The 18,772-nt window shown below is 37.5% G+C and overlaps 1 protein-coding gene across 1 annotated transcript in view; it reads right to left on the bottom strand.

The window, feature by feature from the left end:
• Positions 1-12,082: 12,082 nt before the first annotated feature.
• Positions 12,083-18,772, bottom strand: part of LOC139709534 (organic cation transporter protein-like) — a 37,413-nt gene continuing 30,723 nt past the window's right edge. Inside the window, exons 6-10 of the mRNA XM_071621492.1 lie at positions 16,399-16,537; positions 15,108-15,199; positions 14,198-14,406; positions 13,736-13,844; positions 12,083-12,296 (exon numbers count right to left, since the gene is read on the bottom strand). Of these exons, the coding sequence (XP_071477593.1) occupies positions 12,083-12,296; positions 13,736-13,844; positions 14,198-14,406; positions 15,108-15,199; positions 16,399-16,537 (763 nt within the window). The remainder of the gene's footprint in view (positions 12,297-13,735; positions 13,845-14,197; positions 14,407-15,107; positions 15,200-16,398; positions 16,538-18,772) is intronic.

Here is an 18,772-nt window from a genome sequence, read left to right as displayed (position 1 = left end):
AAGGTCTAAACCCCATAAGGAGTCCTATAGAAAAAACAGTAAGACAGTCTTAATGGTTTCTATTCTGTAAATTTCAACATCTGTAATTTACCTGTTTTATATTTTTAATTCTTAAATTGTAAATTAATCTTTAATGACTTTAATGATACCTAATACAAACGAATAATTCATTCATATGTATCCCAGGCTGTGACAATTTTCAACTTCCATTTTTTCAACATCAACAAAAAAAGTTTACCGATTAAAGTATCCTTTGAACATTGTGGCTACTATTTTGAGTCAATGTTGGATATGTATATCCCTATGCAAACAGAAAGGTTAATTATAAAAAGGTTCCAAGATAACCATGGATTTGCAAATTCAAGTTTTCAATCAATCAACATGAAAAAAAAAGTTTTATACATAAAAAAATATAAACCCAATCGTGGTGAAGAAATTATGTTCAAATACATGTATATTTCATCCTAGGAATACGCTTAAAAAGCTTAAGAATAGAGAAGAGAAATAATTTTACGAGTCAATTTTTGTTTAAAAATGATTTTTAAAAAAATATGTGATGTGTTAAACAGTGTTCTCAACACTTCTACAATCTTTTAACAATATTTCAAAAACTAGACGGAATAATATTGTGACTGAAGACCCCTCTCGATTATAATGATTATTTTCTTCTTTAGGAGTTAATCTTGCTCGGAATGTATCTTCCTCTGATAAGCAATTTCATGAATTTTTAGGTGTACTTAACGCGAACACTATATTATCTTTTTTAACTCCAACATATAAGAAAAAAGATTTAGAAATCGTTTCCAGTTGTAAAAAAAAAAGAAGGAAAGCACGGGTTATGACCGTATTGGAAATCATTTATAGAAAAAAAAATATGATTGATTGTATTATAGATCCCTTTGTTTATATGATTGTGGTGCCGTCTATTATGAAGGCTGAGAAAGTTGTACCAATATACAAAAGAGGAAGATGAATATAATATATGTAATTGTACGCTTATTTCACTGCTAACTTTTTTTTCTAGAAATATTTATAAGTAATATATTTCCGAGCAATAAGTTCAGTTTGGAATTCGACCGTAAATATAAAACTACCCATGCTTTACCTGCATTTATAGAACAGGTAACCATGCCCCTCAATAGACAATTGTTTTCACATAATAATATGATTAGTATATTCTTGGACTTCTAAAGTACCTTTGGTACAATAAAATCTTACTCTATTATGTTGCAATATTCGTGGAAAGGCCTTGGAGTGGTTCAGGAGTTACTTTACCACAAGGTAACAGTTTGTCTATGTCGATAAAAATGAATCTGCGATGTGAGGTATTCATTATTGTGTACCACACAAGGTAGTTCATTAGGCCCCTTTAAAATTACTAATTATCTATATCAGTAATTTTCATAGATCTTCTTTAGCGCTCTCTTTTATTCTATTTTAAATCTTTTTATACCCGTAGATACCCCGAAATTCTTTTACAAACGGTCGATGAAGAGTCGCATAACATTTTAAATAGGCCTAATAGATACGGGCAAATAAATCATCTCTCAATTTGTAGAAGACTAAGTTTATGCGTTTTAGTATTGATTCACTTAAAACGCTGTTAGGCAATGTTCATACTCTTGATGGCACTCCACAGAAATGGTTCCATCCGTTAAATTTCCTGGTGTTTATGTTCACAGTTAGATGTATTAGAAATTTCATTTTATTGATTGTTGTAAAATTATACACCCCGGAATATTGGTATTATCAATAAGTTAAAGCATTTCTTCCCCACCCATACTTTACATGATTTATATTACAGTATTATATTTCCATATCTGAACTATGGTATACCGGCTTGGGGAAATACCCATCAGTACTATGATTGAAAAAAAAAGATATTTGCAACAAAGTAAAAGTTTTGAGAATTATCTATCTCTATACAACCGTGTAGCCACACTGACGAATTGTTCTTTTGAATAGTAAAATTTTAAAGATAAAAAATTTATACTCATAATAATTAGGACAATCTATGTTTAATTTTAGTAAAAATGAGTTCCCTAAAGTACCTGATGATGTATCTTGTATAAGTGTCAGTTTTCATATATGTATCAAGAAAGAGAAAGAGTTTTTTTCTACCTTTATTCCGCCCCATCCTCGGCCAGGGTATTTCTATTTACAGGAGAGAGCTTTTGGACCAACTAAGTGGTGACTCAAAAGATGCACCAAGTCTTACTGTAGTCACAAGAAAATTCAGACGGTTTTTGTTGGTTTTTGAATTACATTTAGATAACAAATCTCATTTGCTCAACTGTTTTACGTTAATGGCTTTGCTCATGCCAATTTATAGTGTCTGGCAATAGCCCTGCATGCGCTGACGACCCCTGCTACCTCTTATTAGTAGTCCCTCCTTTCCTCCTTTATCCTTTTCCTTCCCTTCGTTGTCCCTCTAACCTCCCCTTCCCATTGTCTCATGTTGTTTGTCCTACGACTGCGTTTACCGTGAGCGTCTTGTGCCCATTCTTGGGCTTTTGTTCTTTCATTTTTTTTCTGTATTACGAGTTCGATTTTATTGTAGTTGCTCACATCTCTTCAAGTTTTTTTTCTTTTGTTTGGTGTTTTGTTTTGTTTTTTTTGTTTTGTTTTGGTTGTTTGTTTTCTTTTTTTTTTACGTGGGCCCCTCATTTCCAATAACGCAATTATTTTAAACATAAGTTTCACATATAAGGATTGTGTAAGTATGTATCTAATATATATATATAATATGTAGCATGTATATTGTAATACATTGTAGTATATTGTAATACCCACAGCTGTTAAGAAAAACAAGAAGAAGAAGAAGAAGAAGAAGAATGAGAAGAAGAAGAACGCAGTCAGCTTTAAGTATTTTAAATCATTAAAATGTCTATAAGTGAATCCAAAATGACTTAATACATTAAAAAAAACAATGTTATGTTACGATCACTTATGTTAAAAGTCATTTTAAAGTGTCACGGAATACCATGAGACACTCTGTGTATGTATCATTTTCATATGGGAGTTAATAAAACAAAAGTTGTGTTGTGTTGTTTTCATAATCCAAATTATTGATGCGATAAAATTTTGTTATTCGCAAGATCTCTGACAGTACGAATGTAAACAAACGTTCGTGGATTGAAGAAAATAAAGTAGATGTGGCGTTTGAATGATATTCATCTCTTTTCTTTGAGCTGATTAACATACGATGTTCTCAAAGATTCTTAGAGTGTGCTACAAAAACAACACTAACATCATTACACCCTATCATATCATATTACATCATGACATTTTCATACACATCATACCAACATAACCACCAATCAACACTTATTGTGCACACAAACACTACCGTCAGCATCACATTTACCACCGCCGCGCCGCCGCCACGACTTATCGACACCGCCATTAACTTTACCACGACCACTGGCACCAGAATAAACACTGAACCATTACACACACAAAAAAAAAAGACTTACAGTTCGGAGAAGCTTGGGTATGAGGGAAGAGGAAACAAAAAATCAGCAGTGCTAAAACCATTCCCGAAAAACGACGCTTCCCATCAACTGTATACATTTTAAATTGGTGAGAAATTGACTGTCCGATGGTTGATATTTATCCTCTCCGAAATTTTCCGTACTCTGCTTAGCGAACATAAATCAACCCCGTGGCGGGATTCAAGGGCACCAAAAATCAGAGTACATAATCCAGATGTTGTACTGATGCGAGATTTCAAATTTATAGAAGAAGCGATAGCTTGCGTTAACCAATGTCTGTGCGTCTGTTTGCGTCCTATGCCTTTCAAATGCTTGTACGTGTATGTGTGTGTGTGTGTGTGTGTGTGTTTGTGTGTGGGTGTGTGTGTGTGTGTGTGTGTGTGTGTATTTATGATAGTAGACGTGTGTGTCAGCATATTCATCACGATACAGGCAACGCAATATCCCCGACAATGTAGACATAATTAATGTTTAAGAAACTGGATAACTATGAACTCAAATACACGATGTACTACCGTCAAATTACTTTTAAATTATATTATATTATGTACATTTTGGAGAGCGAAAATTTATCTCATAACTTTTGATTTTAATTATAAAACACACCGCAATTATTTCAAGAAAGGTCACTAACGTAGTGCATAATGCTCAGGACACACATCAGCGGCGACTGTGATATACAATTGGGTAATATGTGTAATCAAAAAGACAGATAAGTCATCTTTTATGATATTGTGAAAGTGAAAGAAACTCTTAAGAACGTCACTGCAATAAAAACAGAAACTTTTAGGGGTGGGGAAGGTCTTATCTTTTGTCGACTGTGGTTGAGGGACGAAGAAGTACAATACCCAGTGGAAGGATCATTTTTGAGTATGCATCTGTTTCATTCAAATTCATATGAGACACTTAGCACACATACATACAAACAAACGAACACAAACACACGCACACACGAACGCATTGATTTGAAACAAGGCAAGTTCCGGATCGATTGTCTGTTCGGTATGAAATTTCATCAAAAGCCGACACGCTGTGTACTACAATATGGTTTTATTGTTTTTGTCGGTGTTATATCTTTTTTAAAGATTTTTTTCTTCTTTTTTCTGTGCTTCGACTTATTTTTTGATTGACATTCTTTACCTGAGGATTTACGATAGAATACTGAATGACGAAAACTAGTGTAAAATATTCAATCAGGTCTCAGGGATTCTCTTTTTCTCTCTTTAGGGTTGATTGTATGCTGATTATGCATTTGCCGAAATTACGCGTGTCTTCATACACTCTTAAAACATCCGAGTCAGAACTGACCCGGACTTGGTCCGTTGGGGTCTTACACCGTTCCGGGTCAAAAAATGACTTGGAATTTGGTTATGAAGACCCCGAATGGGGTCGCCCTGACCCAATTCATGACTCTGAATGGGTCATAATATGTGACCCCATTCCTTGTCATTTCTGACCCGGAACGGTGTATGACCCGAACGGACCCAGTTCCAGGTCAGTTCTGACTCGGATGTTGTAAGAGTGTAAGACCCTAGTTTGAAAGCATAACCAAGCTCTTGATCCCTATAAATATACGCAATATGATGCAGTAGTCATGTCCTCCAGACAAGACCCTTCCACAAAAAATAATACTCATAGAAGACTAGAGAAGCACTCGGAGAGCGCAGACCTCCGCCAAGCATGCAAATCATTTTCACCACTGATCTTGTTCTTCCACAGAGATATCAGTGATTTCCACCCATACGTAGTTTATAGCATTGTGTGCTGAAAGTTGCCTGATTTCCCAATATAGAAGCCTTTGTTACGTCATAAACCCTCAGCTGCACGGCGCGCCTCACCCCAGCAGAAACTAGAGCACGCACTTTAGTGCGCGCAGGCAAACCTCAAATGCACGCAGCCTGAACTCCCAAGTTCATTGACCCTACCTGCCAAAATATCCAAAATCCTTTATAAATTCCACCGAAATTCTTGGATCACTACCAAAAGTTAATCGTTTGTTACTTGTGTCATTCTCAACCTTTCCTGCAGGTTTCATCTAAATCCGTTAACTACTTTTTGAGTTATTTTGAACACGGCCAAACTAACTAACTAACTAACTAACAAACCAACGGTAACGAAAGCATAACCTCTACCCTTGGCGGAGATAATAATTTGGCCCAACTCGGTCGATTTTATGTCTGTCTGTGTTAGTTGAATAACGCCAGATCATGTACATGCTAATAATAGCATACAAATGTTGCGACAAGGATTGTCGCCCCCGGCTCGGGGGCGACAATCCTTGACGGAGTTGGCGTCAAGGATTGTCGCCCCGTCAAAGATTGTCGTCTGGCGACAATCTGTGAAGAGGGTTGGCGGCAAGGATTGTCGCCCGCCCTCGAAGCACATTTTGCTGGGTAATATCGTTCTTGACATAGTCATTGAAATACCAACACTTTTACATAACTACATCTATGCAAACATGCCATGTAAAAAGTCATGGTGAGGTTTCAAGGAAGTGTGTATGTGCGCGCGCACATGATAATTAGTGTCCGTTTGTGCGTGTGTGTGTGTGTGTGTGTGTGTGTATGTGTGTGTTAGAGTGTGTTTATTATGTTAGCGTATGTGTTTTGGCTGCGCGTGGGGAGGGATACCTAGTAAGCTGTTGCTGGCATAAACGTTATATTGATTTTATCAGCAGCTTTGACTTTGATGAGTTTGTTTGACGGATTTGTATATGAATTCGGAGTGGTGCTTGCGTGCGGGCGGATGCTGCTTTTATGCATACGGTCTATTATGTCTTATGTATCAACATTGGGAAGTCGTTTCATCAGAAAGGAAGGTTGTATCGGTTCGGGTTTGTGTGTCGGGGGGGGGGGGGTACATTTCGTTATTGCGAAGGTTCGTTATTCTGAAGGCTCTTTAGTCCGAAGGTTCGTTATTCCGAAGGTTCGTTATTCCGAATTTCATTTTCGGATCAACGAACCTTCGGAATAACGCCACAAATGTTCTGATTAACGAACCCTTTTTCATTTTCGGATTAACGAACCTCTAGGAGTAGGGAATTGTGTGTTTCGGATAAATGAACCTTTGGAAAAACGAACCCTCGGAATAACGAACCTTCGGAATAACGAACAGCACCCGTGTGTGTGTATGTATGTGGGTTGGTGAATGTAGGTGTGGGATGATTTAGGTTTCGGTTAACCCCCGTTGGTGGGTTGGGGATTTGATTTGACGAAGGATAGCTATAAATGGTATGACAGTCTATAATCGAGTTATCTATGTTGAAGTGAGATTATTTGTAGCATAAATTGACAAATGAATTTGTTTGTGATTCGAATTGCCATTTGTAAGGTTTTTGTTCATGTTACTTCCAGAATGTGTCGATTTATGAATGATTTCAATGAAATCAATTAATATTAAGAAAAAAAACTGTTGAGGTGGTTTATTTGCATTATGAGGATTTGAGTGTTTGTTGGTGTTTGTTTACAATACGTATGTTTTGGCGGTGTGCATATGACAAAGAATAGTCATATGGAAGTTATAGTTAAGACTGATGGAAGAATATGACTATACAGTGAAAAAATGAACAAAGACAGATATCATTTAGGGAGGGTACCTCTCTCGTATGCCTTTTCTCTCGGTCTCTCTCTCCTAGCCCGCCTCACCGCTGAAATTGACACACCCATACTATTTTGAAATCAACGCTGCTGTGAACTCTAAAAATACGTGCTCATACACGTTGAAGGCATTTCCATTGCCACAGTAGTGCCTGCTGCTCAAAAACGTTTGTTCGCACAAACATCAAAACACAAACACAAACAGACACACGTACGCATACAGGCACACGTATACACACAGACAAACAAACCACTACCACTATACAACCACCACACATGCACAGTCTCTACATATTGTATTATTATACTCCAAACACACAGACACAAACACACACAGCTATACGGAAACTCATACACAAGTCACTTATTGTACGCACCAGAAAATATACACAGCACATACCATGCAGCTCTCAACAAACACACACACACACACACACACACACACACACACACACACACACACACATACGCATATCTTACCAGTCATACCCATCCCACCAAAGCATAACACCGGAGCAGCCACCCCGAGCCGGGGCGACAATCTTTGTCGCAATATTTTTTTTTTTTTTTTTTTTTTTTTTGCAATCATCGATTGTCGCAATCGAGGTCAAGAATTGTGAACTGCACAAGCGTCACAGATTGTCGCCAGACGACAATCTTTGACGGGGCGACAACCTTGACGAAGTTGGAGTCAAGGATTGCGACAAGGAGTTGCGACAAGGATTGTCGCCCCCGTCTCGGGGCTACAATCCTTGACGCGCCCCCGTCTCGGAGTGACAATCCTTGACGGAGTTGGAGTCAAGGATTGTCGCCCCGAGACGGGGGCGACAATCCTTGTCGCAACATTCAAACTTATGCTTATAACATGTCAACGAACACACGCAAACGGGATCATCCCACTAGACCGACACTCACGTCGAGTCATACAGCCCACGAGTTCGACATTGAAGACAGATCCATGAATCATACAGCTCACGAGTCCGACACTAGGCAAATAAAGCCCATGAGTTCGACACTACGTAAAAACAGCCCATGAGTTCGACAGATAAACACGGAGCGTAATGTGTCGGTCTCGTGGGCCTTGTTGGCTTAGTGTCGAACTCATGGGCTGCATGACTTGTGAGTTGTATGACTCGTGGGCTGTATGACTTGTGAGCTGTCTGACTTGTGGGCTGTACGACTCGTGGGTGTCGGTCTCGTGACGTGCACCCACTCAAACAACCAAGTGTGTTTCCAAACAGTGTTAAAACTTCACATACTACAAAACGTCTTTAATATTCTAATGTTTGCACACAAAACATATAATATGTCCTGTGAGAGGGGATTCAGGCTTGCACGAATTCGTGGTTTATTCAGACTCTTAAAGGAAGGACTCCTAGAGGTTACTAAAAAGCAAGGCTCTGAACAGAAAAGAGGGGCACATAACAAAGGTATTTTGCAGCCATGTTCAAAGCGACGTTTGAGGTGGAGAAAAGCATTTAAAAAACTGTATACATATATATATATATATATATATATATATATATATATATATATATATATATATATATATATGTGTGTGTGTGTGTGTGTGTGTGTGTGTGTGTATATACATAAATATACCACAGATGGTGAGCATTATTTTGACCTTATTTTCTCTACCGCTCAGCAAATTTGGAACAGGTAATGAACGTAAATAATATCCAACATGGCTATCAGGAGGTGTACAGCATGTATGACTTTCAGAATATATTCGCTACCACTCCTCAAATTTGCAACAAATATTGGGAGGGCGAAAGGCAATCATGTTGCCACATTAATGAGATTTTACGCTACATTGTCTATACATTATACGATAATAGTTATTGTCTCTTTGACAACTGCTAAAGCTTTCATTTTCATTTCAATTTATTTTCGTATTTCTCGATGGAAAATACATGGTAGAAACAAAATATGATACAGAATGTCCAGCTTGGATATATACATGAAGAAATAGGAATACAAAAGTAATACATAACGATCGATGTGTCATTTTCAATCAAAGTAAAGGATGCGAAGAGAAATACGATGGAACCTACTAAAAAGCAAAGCTTGTTGAGTGTAGGTCCCAACAATTTAAGCCTAGTGAGGGGAACAGGATGAGGAGCACGCGTACAATTAAGACTAAAAGTAAGGATAAACAAAAGAGAATGGCTATTAATACTCGAGGCACAGAAGATTCTGCTCACATGTATTTATGTGTGTGATAAAATGAGAACAAGTAACCACATACTGCATACTATAGCAGTTGCTCTAATAGCAATTTAGACATGGAAGTGATAATGACGTAAATACTTAAGTACTATATATCATTTTAGGGTTTAAACATTCCGGCTTCCATAGACACGGGGAAAGATTTGAAAAATGGAGAACATGAATCAATTGCAATTCCTATATGTGATATACCAGCCAGCTGCAATGACGCATAAAAGAAAGGAAAGAAAGAAGGGAGGGGAAACTATGCGACACGACCAAGGTCTTACTAGAAGTGGAAGGAAAAACACCGATGGGCAGGAATTTGAGAGAGCATGCAACTAAAATTTATATGCATGAGTCTGTTTACATGGCAACAACCGAGTAGTATAACAGAGCAGCCATGAGCATAATAAAAAGGAATGCTAGTGCACTTGTGTGTTGTAGCTATTCAATACATGCTGTCTGAGTTTACGCTTAAAGGATGATAATGACAAACAGCTTTTAACCTCTGTTGGGAAAGGGCAGCCATCAATGGTTGATGTTGTCACGTCGCATGTAGCTCACAGGATAAGCATCATCTTGGTAACGGTGAGGTATAGTCTGTAAGCAACTGATATTGGACAAAAGATTCTGAAAAAAAAGAAACACAATTAACAAAACAACTCTAGAAGAGGTCTTCCTATAAAATGATTCTTGCATCTAATTGACATTGAAAAAGTTTTAAATTAGGATTATTTCATGTTATTATCGAGACTTCCAGTTTCCGTATGTTTCCTACATCCAATTGTTATTTCAAAGAGTTGTTATTACGATCATTGCATTTTGAAATAGATCCTTCTAGTTTATTTCATAACGTATCCTTTATAATGCGAGGGGGAAATACAATTATCTTAAAACTTTGCCTGAGTAGTATTCCGATATATATACATGATATATAAGTTTATTAATGGAAAAGCTTAGCTTTCTATTAGCTTTATATAGGCGCTGAAGAGAGGGTTTCATCTCATGACATGACGATGTCTGACCGTGGTCATGGTGTTTTAAAGGGACTGTACAGTACCGGTTGAGGTGGGGATTCATGTTTTGCACATTCCTAAGTGAGATAATGAGAAACCTCTTCAGAAATATGAAAGAGCATGTAATTTCAAGAAGGGTTCAACGTTTATTTGATGAAAATTGGTTTTCAAATGGCTGAGATATCCCAAAAAAGTGATAATAATAAAAGGCGACAAGCCACAACTTTATTACGATCTCTTTGTTTCACCTTGTTTTTGGATATCTCAGCCATTTTTTTCAAAACCGATTTTCATCAAATAAACTTTTGATACCCCATGGAATTGCATGCTCTTTGACATCTCATAGAGTGGTTTCTGAATATCTTGCAAAAAGTTAAAAGGTAAATCCTCACCTCAACCTGAACTGTACACACCCTTTAACCTTTTCTCTGCCAATGAGTAAAATGTGCACAAATTTCACACACAAAACTATGGGCAAGAGATTAAGTTTGCATGGAAAGGGTTAGGGGTGATTACCTTTCGAAATCCATCAGAGGTTTATGTCTTGTGAACGTCATCATTGCGGCATCCATCACTCTTACCCATCATTTGCTACTGGTACCATAAGGTATTCCGGTGATGTCCTGTTTTAGAGATATACGAACAAGGGAAGTTAGTTAATAACATCGGTCTTTATTACTATGATAAAACGAAGTGGACGTACTACCTGCTCAAAAAAGTATATAATTTCTTTCAAACAACTGATCTCTAACTCTGTATAAAGCTTTCACGTTCTATAACTTCGTACAGCTGTAATGAGCGGAAGGAAAACACGCGCACATGAAAAGAGCGTTTAGTTGATGTGAATGGACTCTCTTGGTATAAAATCTCTTTCTGCAAATAACATAGGAAATATGCATAAACAAACATTTGGAATACCTCAAGGTGCTCCCCTTGTATGGAACATATTGGTTTTTCCGAGTTGGTTGCAATTTAAACCCCACAAAACACATACCCCAGCTGCACCACACCGCGTCGCAAACTTTCCATATTACATAGCTGATCTTTCATATCCTCATGTCAAAGAAGAAACACTGACCATCGTTTCTAATGATGTGCTATCATGCATTTATTTGTAATGTATATTATTTTCTCTTCCATCACCTTTTTTTTTGTATCCAGAAATCTTTAATACGAAAATGAATGAAAAAACAACATCAACAGTTACGCTGGTCCATCTCGAGTGAGTCAAATCAACCGGATGTGCATGTTGTTGATAGTGATAACGTCTGGGGCCCGTTTCATTAAACTTGTTATCAGTGACAAGTTGTCATAGATGTGACAAGCTACCGAAATCCTTACATCTGATTGGCTGAGAGCAAATTTGTCATAGAAATGTGGTAGTTGTCGCTGATGACAAGTTTTATGAAACGGGGCCCCTGGTCTCGAGTTTGTTTTTGTTTTTTTGTTTAGTTTTTTGTTTTGCTTTTTTACAAACTTCTTCATGCGGTTCAGGCTTTATTATTACCACAGCATTTTTAGCTCTTTACTTATCTTTTTAGTTTTTTTTTCTACATTTGGGTCGAACTTGACATTTTGGTACATTAGATCATTCTGCATGTCCAAGCATGTTTTCCAAAAGCGTTAATCAAACTCATCATCTACTCTCTTACAAGTCCATGTCCTATTGCTGAAACGGTGCATTTGTGTGTATGCTGAATGCTGGATGGAACATCCAGCAGAATTCATTACAGAGAAAGTCGGTGGCAGAGATTCAGACAACTTACTTCCCGAAGTTCTCTCCGTCACTCATGGTTTCAGGAAGCTTCTGTCCCCGCGTTTCAGGGAGCATAAGACACAGGAGTCCCGCTAAGACCGACACGCTCCCGTAGAGCACAAGAGGCAGTGGCGTCCAAATCTTCCGGAGCGCGAGAATGAGTGGCGCCAGAATTCCGGCGACACGCGCGAACATCGAGCAGGTCCCAACTCCCACACTCCTATGTAGAAGTTCGCAAAAGGGGAATTGAATGTCCATTTTTATTCAAAGAGCTTTCAAACAAACTGCCGTATATCCATTGAAAAATGACGGATTTAGCGCCTTTTGGAAGCAAGCTCTTCATGTTCACTTCTTTTTTTTTTACTGGTGGTGAACGTTCAATGCATCAATAAAGAAATTAGCTCTAGCCATCATGATTGGCAATTCAATTATCCCATTCATTGTTGTTACTTGCGTTACATAATGATGATTATCATTAAGGAACCTAAACCATGTTATACTGAATATGATAATAAGATTTTTTTTTTCAAAGACCATTAGCCCTTTTAAAATTATTAGTAAGCCCATGTTTCCCCCCCCCCCCCCGAGATAAACTTTATATGTGACTGTGCACCTCAAAACGAACATAAAGTCATTTTTTTTTAGCAGTTTATCTCGAACAATTTTGGTAGAATAGTGTGATTAGGTGTGTCTTAAGAATCCCTTTTTAATTTCTGAAAAACCTTGTCCACACTCTTCACTTTCAACTCTAATAACTTTTCAAAGGATAGTGCCTACTGCTTTGAAAGTATGCATTAATTATGGACAGACTGTGTTAATGGGGCCTGCCTAATTTCAATTTAATCTGATAATCCCTTCATTGTTGTTACTCTGGTGGTTTACTTCCTGTTTTTTGTGCCATTCATCGCACAGCCAGCACGGTTTGGTAAAGATTAAGCGCTTGAATAGACACTGTACTTCAGAACCTCTTTTCTCAGTTCACACTTTTCCTGAGTTTGTGCTTTCTTTCCAATATCTAGATAGGTTAGGAGAGTCCATTTGATTTGAGTTATACATCATTTTAAAGCTTAAAGTCTGCTCTTTCAGAATATGGTCTTTACTAAAAATTCATGTCAGGGGACTTTTTGTTTGTTTTGAAGTGCAGGGTCACATATTCTGTATCATTGTTTATCCTACTTTCCTATAGTTTGTTCTATTGTTCATTTTTTTTTTGGATCTATTTCAGCTTCTATTTTTTCCGTTTTTTTTTCTACAAAAGCAGATCGATATACATAGGCCCATTGATTTCTTTTAAGGAATATTACCTTTCATCAGCACCAATGAATAATACTTCTGTAAGTTCTGCTTGAACATTGATTAAGTCGCGCATTGCTACTATTTAGTCGCCTGTTCCTTCTTGATGTTCGGTAATGGTTGGCTAAACACACGTATCTATATGGTCCAAAGTTAATCTTTTTTATATCAAACCTAATTATGTTCAATAATCAGTAACAGTGTTATCAGATTTTAAGACACTCCTTCATTAATCGTATCCGTCTTGATTGAGAACGACAAAATTAACTATCCACGTGAAACATTACTCTATAACTGATTTGTTCCCCCTGACTTTACTTGGTTTGGTTCATTGGGTTCTATTGACTATCATCTTGTTACGAATACCTGATTTCTGTTGGGTACAGCTCGGCGGTGTAAAGATATATAATGCCGTAGGAAGCCGTTATGCCAAATTTTCCGACCATGGCGACGACTGACAGGGCAACGCCAGGTGCTGTGTGATCAAAGAACATACAACAAAACTTTATCCTGCTGACCTGGACATCTATAAACTAAATCTCCCGCGTTTGGCAAAGACATAATCATAAATTTGCTGTTCAGATTTGAAATTGTCCTTTCTTAACTATTATCTAATGTCGTTTATATCTATACATCATAAAATGAGTCCATACAGAAGCTTTTCTTCCGAAAGAACACCTATTTTGTGACTTTTTATTTTTCTGGAAACGTTTCCCTAATCTCTTGGTTTATTTTGTACTGCTTTCTTGAACTTTCAACATAAAACGGAATTTAATAGCAAAGGGTTCCGGTTTATATAACTATACATCCTATTTTGGTTACACTTACGAATAAAGGAGGTACAAAGGCACGCTAATCCACCAAGCAGCATACAGCCAGCGAGACCGGGCCGCCTACCCGCGGTGTTGATGACCGGCACGGCCAAGAGGTAGGCCGGAATTTCCACAGCGCCGGCGACAGCGAAGGCTAAGTAAATGTTGACACCAAGGTTGGATGAGTTGAGGGAGAGTCCATGATAAACCATAGAATTGACCATCCTGCAGCGAAAAAAAAAGTTTGTATTCTTTGTGCTTCAATATTTATTCATTTATTCATTCATTCATTCATCCATCCATTTCTTCATTCATTCATTTTGATATTTACGGTAAAAACATCAATCAGCTTAGGACCGCTATTCAGATAGTCGGTGCACATTGAAGGTTTTATGTGAAACGGCTGTTTGCATGGAGGTGGAGTGTTTCCAGATACTATGCAGCATAAAACTTTTTTTTTGGTTTTTTTTTTTAATATGGAAGAAATGCTATTGTTGTTTTGTGTTCCAGGTGTGTATGGGTGTGCACACCGTACATAATTATTATGTTTTGGGTTGGTTTTTTTTTTTTTCATCGTTATCTCATGTACTTATTTGTGGTTGCTTTATTGAATAATTACAAGGTATCCCAAGTGTCTTATTCGCTGGCTTGTAACGTTCCATAACATGGTTACCTGTAATATTTTTTTTTTTGCATATTGAAATTAAATGGTACAAAAATGAAACTGAAACTGAAACAGAAAAGAGATTGTCTTTGATCAGTAGTCAGGGCTAGTAATCACAGGTACAAAATGATATAAATTGTCAAATGAATCACTCATAGAGAGATTTCAACCGATTACGAAAATTACCAAAAAAAGGTATATAATTCTGTAAGTTATTACTAAAAATCTCATAATCTATGACAAAGTACAAGTGTATACCTACCAGATGAATATAAGATTAATAGATCTGAGTCGCATCTTTGGCGTTCGGAAAATGTCCAAACCGTTTCTACGTCTCTCTTTTGGCGCCGACATCTGTCTCAGAAATAAATAAGTTTAAGAAAATGCCGTCTTCTTCGATTATAATAGATGGCAAAGCTTAAAATAAACCCCCAATGAATTCGACAATGAATATCATTGAAATACGTTCTAATTGCGCTTTGAAAAAGATGAAAGCAAGTGCTTTGTTGAAAGCACGATAATTGTCATTACTTCAGGTTGAAGTATCTTTTGAAAGAAAATCATTACTGTTCTTACAAGTAATTGTTAACACAATACTTATCAGTACTGATAATAGAATTAATACATAATGGTATTTAATTATGATAGATTATTATACTTCAGGAAAACGTGATGACATCAGATTCTGTGCTTTAGCAGATTGCCATCTATTTCGGTCACGAGCTTTAGCCTCAAGTTGATACCGAACTATATGCGACTGTCAGATGTTTCACTTTCACAGCAGAGCCGACCTTTATCAACAGACAAAAATGAAAACCTGTGGGTATGAACATCTATTTTCTATAGCATTGGCAGGACGGTACTTTTTTAGCTATGAGTGAAACATGGTTCACATTTTACTAGCATTTTGAAGATAACAACCAAGATCCAACAGAACTGATGCATAATCGATTATCGAATCCGCAAATCTATAAAAAAAAAAATTAATATAATAATGAGGTATACAGATGTAATGCCCTGGCATGGATCATTTTGAATAACCTGAATTCATCAATCTTGGTTTTGTTTTGGTTTTTGTTTTTTTGTTTTTGTTTTTGTTTTTTGTTTTTTGTTTTTTGGGGGGGGGTTTCTTTGGAAAGTAATATATTCTGTGAATTTATTTGAGATGTGTCTTGAATAGACACCTAGCACTTCATTTTCAATGAGGATCACAAATGGATTTCTCCTTATCAGTTCAGTTCTATTTTGTTGCAATTCTCTCCATAATTCTGGTAATCGGTCGCTTTCTGTGTACCTCCTGCTGGTTTTTTCTTTCACTCGTTCCTTCTCTCTCCCTCTCTTCCCACTATCCTTCTTTCTCTTCCTCTACCCGCCTGTCCCATTTTATGCCTCAATTTTCTTCCTTCCCCACGCTAAATAACCGTTTGATGTGATGTAATAATTCTGTTATATCCGTGCATGTTCTGCCGTTCCCATCTTTCTCTCTCTCTCTCTCTATCTCTCTCTCTCTCTCTCTTTCTCTCTCAAACCTTCTCTTTCTCTTTCCTTCTTACCCGCTCTTTGATGAATTCTTGACTGAACACGGGGCGATTGAGATGTTTTTTGTTTGTTTCCGCAATTTTTGAGAGTGTCTTTTCGGCCTTGTTGAAGTCTCGTGCGGCTATCTGCCATCTGAGCGACTCCGGAAGAAAGCTACAATTGGGGTAAACGATTCGCAACGAAGGGTGAGATATAAGTTCTGCCTCCGAGGAATATTTTGTTTGATTTGCATGAGTAAGGATTAGACAGCGAACAATTGTCAGATTATAATATTGAAAGTCAACTAAGTTACCAACATACAAAACTGCGATTCCAATAGTAGTAGAGCAGATAAGCCGAAAAATTGTGCAAAATTTGACTAAAGCATGAAACTTTCACCAGTGTTAGTACATGTTATAAGATTCATTTTAAGATCGGGAGGTAAGTCTGAATTGACCTCTGATGACCTCCAAAGGTCAATGACCTCAAAATTTGATAAAAATTGATATTTTGCGTCATTGATTAATGTTAAATATGGTAATGATGTACTAAAAACTCATTTTTGTTACAGTGGAAGTGTCTTCATGTTCCAGAGAACCCTGACAGGTTTCCACCTTTGACCTCTGATGACCTCCAGAGGTCAATAACCTCAAAATTTGATAAAAATTTATATTTTGCGTCATTGATTAATGTTAGATATGGTAATGATGTACTAAAAATTCATTTTTGTTACAGTGGAATTGTCATGTTCCAGAGAACCCTGACAGGTTTCTACCCTTGACCTCTGATGACCTCAAGAGGTCAATGACCTCAAAATTTGATAAAAGTTGATATTTTGCGTCATTGATTAATGTTTAATGATATGGCAATGATGTACTAAAAACTCATTTTTGTTACAGTGGAATTGTCTTCATGTTCCTTAGAACCCTGACAGGTTTCTATCTTTAACCTCTGATGACCTCCAGAGGTCAATAACCTCAAAGTTTGATGAAAATTGATATTGTGCGTCATTGATTAATGTTGAATATGGTAATGATGTACTAAAAATTCATTTTGGTTACAGCGGAATTGTCTTCATGTTCAAGAGAACCCTGACAGGTTTCTACCTTCGACCTCTGATGACCTCCAGAGGTCAATGACCTCAAAATGTGATAGAAATTGATATTTTGCGTCATTGATTAATGTTAAATAATATGGTAATGATGTACTAAAAACTCATTTTTGTTACAGTGGAATTGTCTTCATGTTCCATAGAACCCTGGCAGGTTTCTATCTTTGACCTCTGATGACCTCCAGAGGTCAATAACCTCAAAATGTGATAAAAATTGATATTTTGCGTCATTGATTAATGTTAAATATGGTAATGATGTACTAAAAATTCATTTTTGTTACGTTGGAATTGTTTTCATGTTCCAGAGAACCCTGACAGGTTTCTACCTTCTACCTTTCTACCTACGTTATAATGAAAGGTGACCAGCTACAACAAAAATGGTCCTAAAGTCGCGCACGGTTGAAGCCGTGAAAATCGAGTTTGAAGTCAGAGCATCAAAATTGGTCAAAACTTACTATTTTCTGAATTTGACATATCATTAGAGTCTGACATGTCTTCTATCATCTGTCGAAATTTTGAAGCAAAATGATGAAAGGAAAGACCAAAAAATAGCGTTTTTCTGGGCCATGTTTTTTGGCGTTTCAACGAAGCAGAAACTGGTTCGAACATTTGGATTGAGCGCCACACAAAGGCTCCGCCCCTAACAACGACCAGCGTGATCTCATTGGTCAGTTTGCCGCTTGCCGCTTGCTGCTAACCGAAGCGTGAAGCTCGCACACTGCCCAGTCGACTGGTGCGTGCTGGCGGGGTGCGCTATGCCCAGCCGGCCCAGCCGCTTCTCCTGGCATCCTGGTCACTGATTGGTCGGTGAGGAGACCGCCGACGCTGTGTTTGAATGAGCATTTCGGAGGTTGCTAGGGCTTACCTTCTATTGTCCGGAGGTGAATACTGACTGCGTGTCCCGTGATCGTGATTGCGTCGCAAGGAGAACTTTTAGGGCGCTTTTCTCGAAACTGTGATTTCCCAGACGTCTTGACATGCTCTCTTTTAAACATCGATATCTCCGCATCCGATTATTTTTATAAGATGTGTTATATATCAATTTAAAGCAAAAAGATTAGGGAATTGTGTCATGCAATTTTCAAATAATCGACCTCGCCCGACTTTAGGATCATTTTGTTGTAGAGGGTCACAAAGTATGTATGCACATTCCACAAAGCATTAGTTCATAGTAACAGGTCTCAGGAATGTGAGCGGTCAATTACTTAAGAAATGAAGCTTACGTGTCTTCAGTAATGGCAGTGACCTCAAATATAATATTTATGTTTGGGTTAGATATGCAGACTAGCTTGCAGGAA

Source organism: Diadema antillarum, unplaced genomic scaffold, assembly GCF_040938485.1.
Source record: "Diadema antillarum isolate AM-2024a unplaced genomic scaffold, OU_Dant_1.0 seq00001441_RagTag, whole genome shotgun sequence".
In the NCBI taxonomy this organism is placed as follows: Eukaryota; Metazoa; Echinodermata; class Echinoidea; order Diadematoida; family Diadematidae; genus Diadema; species Diadema antillarum.
This window is presented reverse-complemented; position numbering and strand designations above follow the sequence as displayed.